The sequence below is a fragment of the Muntiacus reevesi genome, chromosome 7 (genome assembly GCF_963930625.1).
Source record: "Muntiacus reevesi chromosome 7, mMunRee1.1, whole genome shotgun sequence".
NCBI classification, from domain to species: Eukaryota; Metazoa; Chordata; class Mammalia; order Artiodactyla; family Cervidae; genus Muntiacus; species Muntiacus reevesi.
Window position 1 is genome coordinate 27028142 of NC_089255.1, and position 15703 is coordinate 27043844.

At 37.4% G+C, this 15703-nt stretch overlaps 2 protein-coding genes across 2 annotated transcripts; both read right to left on the reverse strand.

The window, feature by feature from the left end:
- Positions 1 to 228: 228 nt before the first annotated feature.
- On the reverse strand, positions 229 to 1167 carry LOC136172027 (olfactory receptor 4F3/4F16/4F29-like). Its single transcript, XM_065941147.1, has one exon. It carries the CDS (start codon positions 1165 to 1167, stop codon positions 229 to 231), a length of 939 nt encoding a protein of 312 aa, XP_065797219.1.
- Positions 1168 to 14192: 13025 nt separating this feature from the next.
- Positions 14193 to 15131, reverse strand: LOC136172026 (olfactory receptor 4F3/4F16/4F29-like). The gene has a single exon (XM_065941146.1). It carries the CDS (start codon positions 15129 to 15131, stop codon positions 14193 to 14195), a length of 939 nt encoding a protein of 312 aa, XP_065797218.1.
- Positions 15132 to 15703: the final 572 nt, after the last annotated feature.

A 15703-nucleotide genomic window follows, 5' to 3' on the forward strand; every position in this document is an offset into this window, starting at 1 on the left:
AAGAAATGATTAATTAGATGATATAATTAGAACATATGCATGTGATCTCATATAAATTAACATAAACTTTGAATTAAGGCTTTACTTGTCTAAATGTTTATTCTCTTCAGGCAAGAGAAGCAATCTAACAGAGTGTGGTAACAGTCTACTTATGAGCTAATGAACTAGAAAAAGTTAATTTCAGATACAGGTAACATAATGATCAGGATAAAATCCTTTTAACATTATTTATGAAATCTTTCTAAAAATCACAAATGGTCTGAAAGCTCTCTCCATTGCTAACTTCATCTCTTTATTCCTGAATGTGTACATGACTGGATTTAAAAAAGGAGTGAGAACAGCATCAGAAAGAGCAAGAAACTTGTCCATTTGGGAATTGGGGTGCGGCCACGTATAGACAAACATGGTTGGACCAAAGAACAAAATAACCACAGTGATGTGAGCTGACAAAGTGGAGAGGGCCTTGGATAAACCACCTGAGGAGCGTTTCCAAACAGTTAACAGGATGAAGATGTAGGAGATAAGGAGTATAAAGAAGGAACTAACACAGATAAACCCACTATTGCCAGTGACCATGAACTGAAGTCTGTAAGTATCCGTACAGGCCAGTTTGAGGAGCCGAGGAAGATCACAGTAAAAGCTGTCCAATACATTAGGACCACAGAAGGGCAAATTAACAATAAATGCTAGTTGGAACAGTGAGTGGCTGACACCAAGGGCCCAGGCAGCAGCCAGAAACAAAATGCACATTCTCGGGCTCATGATGCTCAGATAGTGGAGAGGCTTACATATGGCAACATATCTGTCAAAGGCCATGGCGATGAGCAGCACCATCTCCACCCCACCAATGACATGGATGAAGAAGATCTGAGCAATGCAGCCTCCGGAGGAAATGACTTTACGCTTTCTGAAAAGGTCACAGATCATCTTGGGAGAAGTGACAGAGCAGGCTCCCAAGTCAATGAAGGAGAGGTTGGCCAGTAGGAAGTACATGGGGGAATGTAAGTGAGGATCGGTGGTCACAGAAAACACAATGAGGATGTTCCCAGTCATGCTTGCCACATAGAGCACAGAGGAGAAGACCAGGAGGAGCAGCTGGAACTCCCATGAGTGAGTGAGACCCAGAAACACAAACTCAGACACCACCGAGTGATTCCCTCCATCCATCGATCCAGCCAACAGGGCTGTCGCCTAAATATTGATAACTATGAAAATGAGAAGGAAACTGTGATTATGGAGGTGATAATTTCCAATTTTTCAATGTTCTCATAATGAATGAAAAGTATGCAATTATCCGGTTCCTCAAATATACAAACAAAAAGACAACAATCCACATAGTATCATGACAATGTTTGAGCTGCAATGTCCTTCAAATCTATCATCACAAATACTCTCACTTCAACATTCTGTTCATAAATTAACAGAGTAGGCAAGTACAAAAGATTCCCACATGTCCATGCCATGCATCAGCTGTTTAAATCACTTCTGGGGACTTCCCTGGTGGCCCTCTGGCTGGGAACACACCTTGCCATGCAGGGAACAGGGGTTTGACCCCTGCTTGGGGAACTAAGATCCCACCTACCTCGGAGCAACGGAGCCAGTGCTCTGCAGTCACAGCATAGAGTCCCTGCACCTCAACAAAAGATCCCACACGATGCACCAAAGATCCCGCGTGCTGGAACTAAGATCTGACATAGCCAATAAGTAAAGATTTTTTTAATTCACTTCTGATATTGACTGGTCCTCATTTCCAAAATATTCCATCATGGTTTTATATATATTCTCATAATATACTTGTCTCACACTTCATTGACAAAAAGTAGTCATGACAGGAAAACATGATTGATTGGTCAATTGTCACCTGGATTGAAAGTTACATGAGACATGAATTGATAGTCTCCTGTCTCTTATCCTCATCTCAGGATAAGTTGTAGATTGAGACTAAATAAAGAGAATGTGGTATGTAAAAATGGAGATCCCACAAGTATAGTAAAACAGGGGAAGTATGTGGACTTCAATAAGAAATAAAAAAACCACTGTTTCAATCACATTTTATGTCCATGGCTATTCTGGGTGCCTCTAGTTTCCACATAATTTTTCATGACTACAAAATCCCTAAACTGGACTCAAAACTCAATAAGGCTTTCATAATGGAGCCTACAGCAGCTAGGTGTGAAAGGCTTTCTCCAGACCTAATAAATGTGTTTTGGGGGAATTTCTGCAGTTTCTGCTAAGGCATATATCTAAAGAAGTCACAGATGATGTAAAATATCCTGAAAGCATTTCTCTGTTCATACATGTGAAGGTATAGAAATCAGCACTTGGAATAGTTGAGATATTAAGTAGTAATTCATCGGTGTCTCAGCTTTGTCCTAATGTCATCTCTTATGTTCACTGAAACCCCCTTATGCTTTAAAGTATTCAGTATCACCTGCATGATAACCTATTTCAACAGCTGATATTATCCTGCTTAATTTTACTTTGAAATCTATTTAGGTATTTTATCTTCAAGGCAATTTGTATTTTATATTTTTGATTTATGATTATAAAATATGAGGAATATCAAACACTAATAAGTCTCATTATAGGAGGGCAGATGAGATTCCTTCTTGATATTAAATCATAATATACAAAGTGTGACACTGGAGAGTTAGTTCTTTAATATATATTGTATTTATATGTGAGGGAGAGGGTAAGCAGACAACGGTGTTGTGTTTCTCTGTGTCCAGACACCCATCTCAGTCACTCCTTGTAGATTAGAGCAGTCCCTGAAAACACCTGCTAGAGGTTAATTATTTTAGGACTTAATGAAATGCAGTAGAACATGTAGACTGATATCTTTCGTTTTTTGAGGTACAACTCCAGACCTTCTCACTCAAAGGGCCATCTGACTGATGCCCTCATTCATCATAGACGGCACAACTGACCAAGTCTCTCACTATAGTCTGACTCCAATTCTGGGTCAGCATCATTGGCATGAATGTCTTTCTATTCTCATCTACATATATTGACTACATTATCATATCCGAATTGAATGGTCCATAGTCTCAAGGTGCACACTTTCTGTTACCAGAAAGGCTTGGAGTAGGGTGCAGGGAACAATCAACTTCTGCTGCTCATCAAGTTGGAGGAGGCACCAGGGGATAAGACTGATGGGACAGACATACAGAGGAAGGGAGTGGAGGCACAGGATGGGGGGAAGGCAAGAGACAGTAATTATTGAAAAAGTCCAAGGTTTTGGTGATGAAAAGCACATGTTCTCAGTGTGATGAGATGAAAAGCTGTCAGGGAATTATGTATATGGGCCATTTTGTCCAAGATGGTTATCATTCACATGAAAAACATGAGGCCACATCCAGGTTCACATAACTGGAAGAACTGGAAACCAAAACCTAGGTCTCTTGACTCATTCTAGAAAGACAGACTTGAGAGAAAATCATCAAGTTAACAAAAAGAAAACAAGTTTTCTTGGTGAAAATCAAAACTAACAAGAGGTACTCATACACTATCCATTATTAACATTAAATTATGTATCTACCCAATAATAAATAAATATTACCTAAAAACAGTTAAAGATTTTTTGACTAGTACAATCGAAATTATATTTGGGAAAGTGGTTATTCATTCCTGTTATGTTTGTGCTCTGGTTTTTCATATTTTTCTGGTTATGTAACTGGTCATTACAACTGTAAAACAATTAAGATGACGTTTCCAAGGAGGCTATTCTTTTGGTCTTCCTAGGTTTTATTATTCTGAAAGGATAACTAAAATGAAGTCTCTCAATCATGTCCAACTCTTTGTGACCACATGAACTGTAGTCTACCAGGCTCCTTCATCTATGGGATTTTCCAGGCAAGAGTACCAGAGTGGGTTGCCATTTTCTTCTCCAGGGGATCTTCCCGACCCAGGAATTGAACCCCGATCTCCCTCATTGTAGGCAGATGCTTTCCCCTCTGAACCACCAGGGAAGTCCATTAAAATCCCAATTAATTATTACAGCTTTTATTGACTTTAACCTTCATAGTGAGTCTTTTGCTAACACTTGTAAATCAAATACTTGAGAAAACAGTTGGAAAAAAAACTAAGAACTATGAACATAATAAATATTGTCTAATGCAGAATACAACATGTCAATTGAATAGTGAGATATTTGATGATTTGGGGGGGGGTGGCAAGGGAGATGTGTTCTAGAGATTCAAATAGAGAAGATACCTACTGTCAGCAACACCAGGTGGGTAAGCTACTCCAAGGGCATAAATACTGATCTGGCTCTAGAAGAATTACCGAAAGAGAGAAGGAAGATATATACAAAGTTTGGGAAATATCTTGAATTACATAATATGAAAATGCTCTTTAATATTAATTACCATTACTCACAGGCTACCCAGGTGGTTCAGTGGGTAGAGTCTGCCTGCAATGCAGGAGAAACAAGACACAAGTTCAGTTCCTGGGTTGAGAAGATCCCCTGGAAGAAGGCATGGAAACCCACTCCAGTATTCTTGTCTGGAGAACCCCATGGACAGAGGAGCATGGCATGCTACAGCCTACAGGGTTGCAAAGAGTTGGACAAGACTGAAGTGATTCAGCACACAAACAAGCACCATTATTCACATATATATAATTCATGGTATATACCCAGACACATAGAAAGTCAAAAGATAGTTCTCGATTGAGAGGTTATGGTTGGTTCAATAGTAAAGAATCTGCCTGCCAATGCAGGAGATGCAGGAGACCCAGGTTCGATCCTTGGGTTGGGAAGATCCCCTGGAAGAGGAAATGGCAACCTACTTTAGTATTCTTGCCTGGGAAATTCCATGGACAGAGAAGTCTGGCAGGCAAAAGTGCATAGGGTCACAAAGAGTCAGACACGACTGAGCAACTGAGCACACAGGCATTAATAACCCAAGGCTTATTAAAGTCATGCCATCAATCTTCTTGATTCTCCCCATCATCTTTTTCAATAGTTTAAATACACATAAGGGAAAGTTTCTTACTTAAAAACTTAGAGAGACAAGACCATTAGACTTCCAATAAGAAGGGACCTATAGCTTTACAACACATTTCTCATTGGGGATTAGCTAGCATTAATCTCCAAACCAACAGCCAGCACTTAACCTGTTTTCTGAAAGTTTATGGGTACATAGAAAAACAAATTAGAGAGAAAGAATGAACTTAAAATATGTAAAAAATCTTAAAGACTGGATAGAGGAGAAATTAGAAAAGATATGCACAATAACAAAAAAAAAAAAGAAGAAGAAGAAGCAGCAGCAAGAGAAGAACAGAGAGAACATCAGGGTTCAGAGAGTGTGAAATACCATAGCCTCTAATTCTGAGAACCCAGGTCAGTTAAGGAGAACATCACTCTCTCATCTTTAATTCACTGATTCAGGGCTGCTCCTGACTTTGCAACATTGGGTAGCATTTAAGGAAGGCTGCTGCTGCTGCTGCTGCTGCTGCTGCTGCTGCTGCTGCTGCTGCTGCTGCTAAATCGCTTCAGTCCTGTCCGACTCTCTGCAACCCCATAGGCGGCAGCCCACCAGACTCCCCCGTCCCTGGGATTCTCCAAGCAAGAACACTGGAGTGGGTTGCCATTTCCTTCTCCAATGCATTGAAGTGAAAAGTGAAAGTGAAATCGCTCAGTCGTGTCCGACTCTTAGCGACCCCATGACCACAGCCCACCAGGCTCCTTCATCCATGGGATTTTCCAGGCAAGAGTGCTGGAGTGGGGTGCCAGTGCCTTCTCCGTTAAGGAAGGCAGATGGTTTTATCACCTGCCCAGTTAGGTTCACAGAGTTTCTGTGAAAACTACACTTGGTAATGAATGGCAGGTTGCCTTCACACTGCACAATGATATATATATCTAATTCACAGTAAAATATTCAACTCTAATTATGACTTGAGGAGTTTATCATATACTAAGCAGAAAAAGGTATACAGGACAATAGATAACAAGCACATAAAATTCTCCCCCATGTATTTTTCTTTATATTCTACCATCCCAGGAGGGCTCTCTGCCTGGGCAGCATCTGCTGTTAGGGTCACAGCATTGCTATTTTCAAAGGTGTGGTTCTTCTATGCGGTGGATTTATCACATAGCTATATGCTCATATTCAAATGTCCAGAAATCATTTTCATTCAACTCTTAATTTCTTCAGTCCAAAAATGCAAAAATTCACAGATTTCCTTTCATGCATTGTAGTGGAGTAGTTAATAGCTTGGGCTTTGGCACTATTTTCTATTTTAGTTGAAGCTCAGTTGCAAATTTGCTGTGTGAGCATGACAAAGTTACTTTACCTGAGATTCAGTTTTCTCACTATTTCTCATTGAGATAATAATACCTCCCTTGTAGGTTGCTGTGAGAAATAAACGACATGTATGTAAACATACCTACCTCATAACCTCGTACATATGCATGTGTGCTCAGTTGTTTCAGTTGGCTCTGACTCTGCAATCCTATGGACTGAGGTACACCAGACTCCTCTGTCCATGGGATTCTCCAGGTAAGAATACTGGAATAGGTTGCCATGCCCTCCTCCAGGGGATCTTCCATATCCAGGGATTGAACCCAAGTGTCTTATGTCTCCTGCATTGACAGGTGGGTTCTTTACCACTAGCGTCACCTGGAAAGCCCTAAGTGGCTATTAAGAATAGATAATTATTTCTGATATTCTGAATCCTTCACTATTCTAAATTATTAATATTTAAACTAGACCTTATTTATGCCTACACTTGCACCCAATCAATTAAGAATATTTCCCAAATATTTTTACTTCTCAAGGGAGGTATTAACCAGAGAACCTAAGGTTACAGGAAAAAGCTTAGTGCTTTCATCAGGTTGTGACCCTTTCACTACTGCCATCTCAATAATCCAAAGCCATAAATTTCTATTTCTCACATTTAAAAAGTTAAGTTTTCCCTAACAGTGGATATTTCTCTTGTTTTTATGGTTAAAAGTGAGGCAAGTAGGAAGAAAGAGCAAGAGCAGCTGGGTACATCCAGGAGCAAATATGTATTGATCTGCTGAGACAAGGAAGCCAAACTGTGCAATACCAGCTGCTAAGGAAAATATAATTTTTTCCAAACTGTCTTTTTCATTTGGCATATTAAATTCTTTAGTTATGACTTCCACTTTGACAGTACAAGTGAAAAAAAAAAGAGGCAGTTTAGGCATATAATAAAGTCAAATGGTTATTCAAGACTGAAGTCTTAATGATGTTCTATTCCCATTCTTATTTTGTCACTTATTCATTTTGTTAGTTTAAAATGAATTTGTTTTCTATATACTGCTGCTGCTGCTGCTAAGCCACTTCAGTTGTGTCAGACTCTGCACAACCCCATAGACAGCATCCCACCAGGCTCCCCCATCACTGGGATTCTCCAGGCAAGAACACTGGAGTGGGTTGCCATTTCCTTCTCCAATTTTCTATACACTAGGTCTCATGAAAGACCAATGTTCTACAAAGTCAATCTTTATCATACACATATATAAATATACATCAGGCATTGTGTGATGTAGGTCACAGAAGTGGAACAGACCCTCTAAAATATGAGAAGAGTGGGGAAAGGTAATTCCAATGATTAGAAAAGACAGCATAGCAAATATAACACTGTGTATACTTTTCAGTTCAGTTCGGTCGCTCAGTCGTGTCCGACTCTTTGCGACCTCATGAATCGCAGCACGTCAGTCCTCCCTGTCCATCACCAACTCCTAGAGTCTACTCAAACTCATGTCCATTGAGTCGGTGATGCCATCCAACCATCTCATCCTCTGTCGTCCCCTTCTCCTCCTGCCCCCAATCCCTCCCAACATCAGGGTCTCTTCCAATGAGTCAACTCTTCGCGTGAGGTGGCCAAAGTACTTTTAAGACATGGTAAATATTATAATACATGAACATGGAATCTAAAATGTCATCTCAATAAAATAGTAAAATATTAAAAATACATAACTTTGGTATTCACTGGGTTAATGGTGAAGCATGCAGATTGTCTATTTTATAGACATTGTTTCAGAAAAGAGAAGAAAGACTGGTACAGATTAGTTTCTGCCTGACATTGAGCACTAATCTCAGATATTCAAGACATTACATAATTACAGGAAGTCAATGACAGAGAGTGCACAAGGAATTGATGATGAGGCTAGTTATTAAGGAAGATACTCTATCCATTACTGTGATAGGGCAGTTGGAGGAAAGAAGCAATGGAAGCAAGGAAAAGACAATGATGAAATAAAGCAGATCTGGGAAGCCATGCTGCTGATGAGGACTACATAGTTTATCCACAACAGTACTGATACAGAAGAGAGAAATATTGAGAAGTAAAAACCCAAAGAATCTAGTGACTGATTAAAGTTGATGTGAATATGAAAGATGGAAGTCAAAGGTGACACCAAGATGTGTGCATGAGTAGGACAATCGTGGATTCATTTTTTAAAAGAGGGTAGTTGGACATGGAATTTATAAAGGTGAAGAAAATAGATTATCATGTTTATATTAGGAAATTAGAGTTTAAGATTGTAATGAGATACCAGGTGGAAAATATGAGACAGGATATATGGAAAGAAGTATAGATTCAAGACATAATTGTATCATAATCCATGTAAGAGTAATAAATTAATATATGAGTGAATAAGTTCTCTGAAAGCATGAGTACAGAGGGAAAAAACAAGATAAAGGAAATAAAGCAAAGATCCCACCATGTAGAACATTACACAGACAGTATGAAAAGAAGCAAAGGAGTCAATGACTTGAGCAGAACAATCCAGGAGATAGAAGGACAACTGGCTGTGAGCCAGAGAAGCCAAAAAGTGAATCAAGAGTGAATCAAGAACCAAGCATGAAAACTGAGAACTAATGAAGGGAGTATAGAAATATTGTGACAGTGAAGAGAGTGGGATGATAAAGGGAAGAAATAAAAGACACTGAGATACCAGTTGACACATGTTTTCTACTTTGGAAACAAGTGGTTTAGGGCCAGTGTATCATAGGCACGTATTATAAATATCAAATGGGTTCATCAAGGAATGAATCATATAATAAATGTGATGAGTTGTCAAAGAATGAATGAATGAATAAAAGGGCCCCATTAGGGGCTAGAAGACAAAGTTTTTGGAGATTCTACATGCCACTCTGTTGTAACACATACCAGCAATGCTCGGCAGCTTGAAATCAACCAAAAAGGACTTTAACTATTAGGGTCAAAAGACAGAGAAATAAAATGGCAGGCAAAACAGGAGGTTACAAAGGGCTGAAACATTTCTAGTCATTATATAGTACAACCGGATAGTCAGACTGACAATAAATCACAGGTCAGAAAGAAAAGCACATGATACCAAAAAAATAAAAATTTCAACATAAGGACAAACACTTGAGATACTTAGAAAAGAAGATGAGTGCTCCCTGATATTCTTCTATAGATTTATGCTCATTCTTTGAAGGCTTGTGTGCACTTCCCCTTACTCATACCCTCAACTGTCCATATGCATGACTCTTCTTCATGGGCCTGATCCCTGCCCTATCCTCTTTCTCTAGTGCCAGCAGAAAACTGCCACAGAAGGTTAACATCACAGCGAGCTGCAGAAAAACTCAGTTTTTGCATTCCTGGAATACAAAAAAATTGGCCAGTAGCAATTTATTCACTACTGATTTTATTTTTGCCCACCTACCTCTTTTGTCAAGGGGACTAAGAGAACACCATCATTAAAGATTCAGACAGATATACTTCTCCCAAAATCAATCAGATCCTATGCAGGACCATTACAGACACACACATAAATAGTTGTATAAAGCAGTCAGAGCAACAGCTAATTACAACCCTAGGGGGTAGTGACCAAGTGATACTGTGGAGATCTGGGACTGCTAAAGTGAACTGTGTTGGCGTGGGGGATTATTACTTTTAGTCGTTTTGGTTTTCCCACTGTAGCCAGGCAAAGAAGTTATTAATGAGGAAAAATGAGAAATATTCAGGTTTCTTATGACAAAGGTACCACTGAACATGTTTTAGAGCTATTTTAAACTTTATGATGATTAAAGGTAAGTGCCAGAGCAGCATTTTTAAATTGTCCTTTAAAATGTTTAATCCTCTAATCATTTCTATGTTGACATTACAATAATATTCAACTTAAACACCAAATATATAATATAAGAATATCTGCAAATCAATGTAATATACCACATTAACAAATTGAAAGATAAAAAACATATGATTACCTCAACAGATGCAGAAAAAGCCTTTAACAAAGTTCAACATCCATTTATGATAAAAACTCTCCAGAAAGAAGGAATAGAAGGACCACACCTCACATAATCAAAGCTATACATGACAAACCCACAGCAAACAATATCCTCAACTGTGAAAAATTGAAAGCATTTCCCCTGAAGTCAGGAACAAGGCAAGGGTGCCCACTCTCATCACTACTATTCAACATAGTTTTGGAAGTTTTGGCCACAGCAATCAGAGCAGAAAAAGAAGTAAAAGGAATCCAGATAGGAAAAGAAGAAGTAAAACTCTCGCTGTTTGCAGATGACATGATCCTCTACATAGAAAACCCTAAAGACTCTACCAGAAAATTACTAGAACTAATCAATGAATATAGTAAAGTTGCAGGATATAAAATTAACACACAGAAATCCCTTGCATTCCTATACACTAACAATGAGACAACAGAAAGAGAAATTAAGGAAACAATAACATTCACTGTTGCAACGAAAAGAATAAAATACTTAGGAATAAATCTACCTAAAGAAACAAAAGACCTATATATAGTAAACTATAAAACACTGGCGAAAGAAATCAAAGAGGGCACAAACAGATGGAGAAATATACCCTGTTCATGGATTGAAAGAATCAATATTGTGAAAATGACTATACAACCCAAAGCAATCTATAGATTCAATGCAATCCCTATCAAGCTACCAATGGTATTTTTCACAGAACTAGAGCAAATAATTTCACAATTTGTATGGAAATACAAAAAACCTCGAAGAGCCAAAGCAATCCTGAGAAAGAAGAATGGAACTTGAGGAATCAACCTACCTGACTTCAGACTCTACTACAAAGCCACAGTCATCAAGACAGTATGGTACTGGCACAAAGACAGAAACATAGATCAACGGAACAAAATAGAAAGCCCAGAGATAAATCCACGTACCTATGGACAACTTATCTTCGACAAAGGAGACAAGGATATACAATGGAAAAAAGACAACCTCTTTAACAAGTGGTTCTGGGAAAACTGGTCCACCATTGTAAAAGAATGAAACTAGAACACTTTCTAACACCATACACAAAAATAAACTCAAAATGGATGAAAGATCTAAATGTAAGACCAAAAACTATAAAACTTCTAGAGGAGAACACAGGCAAAACACTCTCTGACATAAATCACAGCAGGATCCTCTATGACCCACCTCCCAGAATATTGGAAATAAAAGCAAAAATAAACAAATGGGACCTAATTTAACTTAAAAGCTTTTGCACAACAAAGGAAACGATAAGCAAGATGAAAAGACAGCCTTCAGAATGGGAGAAAATAATAGCAAACGAAGCAACAAACAAAGAATTAATCTCAAAAATATACAAGCAACACCTGCAGCTCAAATCCAGAAAAATAAATGACCCAAGCAAAAAATGGGCCAAAGAACTAAACAGACATTTCTCCAAAGACATATAGATGGCTAACAAACACATGAAAAGATGCTCAACATCACTCATTATCAGAGAAATGCAAATCAAAACCACAATGAGGTACCATTACACGCCAGTCAGGATGGCTGCTATCCAAAAGTCTACAAGCAATAAATGCTGGAGAGGGTGTGGAGAAAAGGGAACCCTCTTACACTGTTGGTGGGAATGCAAACTAGTACAGCCACTATGGAAAACAGTGTGAAGATTTCTTAAAAAACTGGAACTAGAACTACCATATGACCCAGCAATACCACTTCTGGGCATACACACTGAGGAATCCAGATCTGAAAAAGACACGTACACTCCAATGTTCATCGCAGCACTGTTTATAATAGCCAGGACATGGAAGCAACCTAGATGCCCATCAGCAGATGAATGCAGGTGGCTTCTTTACTGACTGAGCCACCAGGGAAGACCCTGGGTATTTAATTTTGCCATGTTTTTTTCTACATCTATTAAGACAAGCATGTAGTTTTAAATCTTTTTTTCTGTCAATTGATACTGAACTCTTCAGCCTGCCTTTCATTCCTTGACTAAATCCCACTTAGTTATGATGTATTTATCACATCTATATATATTCCATCTTGACTGTCAAATACTTTGTTGAGCATTTTGGTATCTCCTTTATGGTGGATATTGGTCTGTAGTTTTTTGTTTTGCTTTGTTTCTTGTAGTGTCTTTCTTTGATATCAGAGCAATGTTGATCTCAGAAACTAAGTTGGGAAGTTCCCTATGATTTTCTGGAAAAATTTGTGTAAAATTGATATTATCTCTTCCATAATGTTTGACAGAAATTGCCAGTAAAATTTATCTGGACTTAGAGATTCTGGAGGAAGGTTTAAAATAGGAATTCAATTTCTTTAGCTAATATAAGACTATTCAAGTTCTTTGTTTATTCTTGAGTCAACTCGTATATTTCATATTTTTCAAGAATTAAAATGTTTCATTAGAATTAAAGGTATGGGCATAAGTTACTTATAATATCTTATGATTATTCTCTTGATGTGTCTAGAGTAGAGTGAAGTCACATTTTCCCATTCTAATAATGACACTTTAGTCTTCTCAGCAATCTTTCAATTGTATTGATATTTCTCAAAAATTTCCTTTTGGTTTCAATGTTATTTCTTTATAGATTTTTCTATTTTCAAGAAGCTTTCTTTTTCTATTATCATTATTGCTTCCTTTATTCTCTTTATTTGTATTTAACTTTCTCTTATCATCCTAAAGTGAACTATTAGAGTATTTGTTTAATAATTCTTTTATTTTTTAATATTAGCTTTTAATTGTATAAACTTTTTAAACACCGCTCTAGCTGAATTGCACCAATTTTGATATTGTATTTTCATCTCCATTCAACTCACATACTTTGTAATTTCCCTTATCACTTTCTTCACAACCTATGTATTATTTGAAGTATACTGTCTAATTTCCAGTTATTAGGAGATTTTTCAGATAGCCTTCAATTTATTTTTAGTTTAATTCTATTACTTTCAGAGAATTTTTTGTGTAATTTTAATTATTTTAACTTGGTACATCTGCTTTACTGTCCAGAATATGTTCTGTCTTCCAGAATATTTCATGTGCACTTGAGAAAAGAGTATACATTTTGCTGTTGTCAGGTAGGTTGTTCTACAAATGATTACTGGATCAAATTGGTTGATAACATTATATAGGTTTCCTGTGTTCTAACTGATATAACTACTTCCATTTTCTTTTGATTAGCATTATATGGTATAATTTCCACCCTTCTACATATAACATATATATATATATATATGTATATATATATATATATATATATATATATATATATATATCATATTTAAAGTGAGTTTCTTGTACACAGCATATGTTTAGGGTTCTTTCCCTAATTTGATAATACTTGTCTTCAATTAGTATGCAGACCTTTATTATTAATGAGATTATTAAAATGGTCATTTAGCTTTACCATTTTATCATTTATTTTATGTTTGCCCCAGCTTTCAATCTTTTCTTTACCCATTCTTGTTTCCTTTTCAGATTATTTATGTATTTTTTATGATTTGACTTAAATGTCTGTATCAACTTTTGCATTATATCTCTTTGTTGTTATTGCTGTTGATACTGTTCAGTGAGTCTCAGGAGACTGTAATACTCATATCCATCTTTTCAAACTCTACTTAGATTTAATGGCAAATGAATAATTAGCATATTAGTTACCTCAAGAGGCAGATGATGAGCAAAACATGGATATATTGAAACAGTAATAATTTTATAATCACAAGAGAAAAGAGAAACAAACATCTAGCTAGAAAGAAATGATTATAATTAGTACACATATGTGCAATCCCATATAAATCAACATAAGTTTTCAATTAAGGTTTATTTATTTCTTCATTATTTTTAAGGAAGAGGAGCATTCTTAAAGAGTGTGGTAATACTCAAATTAATCTCTAATGAACAAAATAAAGCTAATTCTAAAATTCCAGATACAGGTGAAATGATCAGGATAAAAATCCTTCTAACACTATTTATGAAATCTTTCCAAAAATCATGAGTGGTCTAAAAGCTCTCTTCATTGCTGTCTTCATCTCCTTATTCCTGAACGTGTAGATGACTGGATTTAAAAAAGGAGTGAGAACAGCATCAAAAAGAGCAAGAAACTTGTCCATTTGGGAATTGGGATGTGGCCACGTATAGACAAACATGGTTGGACCAAAGAACAAAATAACCACAGTGATGTGAGCTGACAAAGTGGAGAGGGCCTTGGATAAACCACCTGAGGAGCGTTTCCAAACAGTTAATAGGATGAAGATGTAGGAGATGAGGAGTATAAAGAAGGAACTAACACAGATAAACCCACTATTGCCAGTGACCATGAACTGAAGTCTGTAAGTATCCGTACAGGCCAGTTTGAGGAGCCGAGGAAGATCACAGTAAAAGCTGTCCAATACATTAGGACCACAGAAGGGCAAATTAACAATAAATGCTAGTTGGAACAGTGAGTGGCTGACACCAAGGGCCCAGGCAGCAGCCAGAAACAAAATGCACATCCTCGGGCTCATGATGCTCAGATAGTGGAGAGGCTTACATATGGCAACATATCTGTCAAAGGCCATGGCGATGAGCAGCACCATCTCCACCCCACCAATGGCATGGATGAAGAAGATCTGAGCAATGCAGCCTCCAAAGGAAATGACTTTATGCTTTCTGAGAAGGTCATAGATCATCTTGGGAGAAGAGATAGAGCAGGCTCCCAAGTCAATGAAGGAGAGGTTGGCCAGTAGGAAGTACATGGGGGAATGTAAGTGAGGATCGGTGGTCACAGAAAACACAATGAGGATGTTCCCAGTCATGCTTGCCACATAGAGCACAGAGGAGAAGACCAGGAGGAGCAGCTGGATCCCCCATGAGTTAGTGAGACCCAGAAACACAAACTCAGACACCACCGAGTGATTCCCTCCATCCATCGATCCAGCCAACAGGGCTGCTGCTGAAATACTGAGAACTAAGAAAATATGAAAGAAGTTATTATTATTAGGGATAAGAGTGGCATTAATTACAGGTATACCTCAGAGATAAGATGGGTTCAGTTGCAGACCACTGCAATAAAATGAATATTACAGAAAATCAAGTCACATGAATTTTTTAGTTTCCTAGTGCATATGAAAGCTTTGTTAAAGTATATTGTAGTCTATTAAATATGTAATAGCATTTTGGGTAAAACAATATATATACCTTAAGTTAAAAATACATTTTTTGCTAGAAAATGCTAGCTGTCATCTGAGGCCTTAATGAATCATAGTAATAACATCACTGATCATAGATCAACACTGATTATAAATCACCATAACAAATATAATAATAATGAAAAAATTTGAAATATTATGAAAATTACCAAAATGTGACACAGAGACACTAAGTGAGAAAAAGCTGTTGGGAAAATGGCAACAACAGACATGCCCTATGCATTATTGCCACAATCCTCCAGTTTGTGAAAAACACTATCAGTGAAGAAAATAAAATGTGGCATGCTTGTACT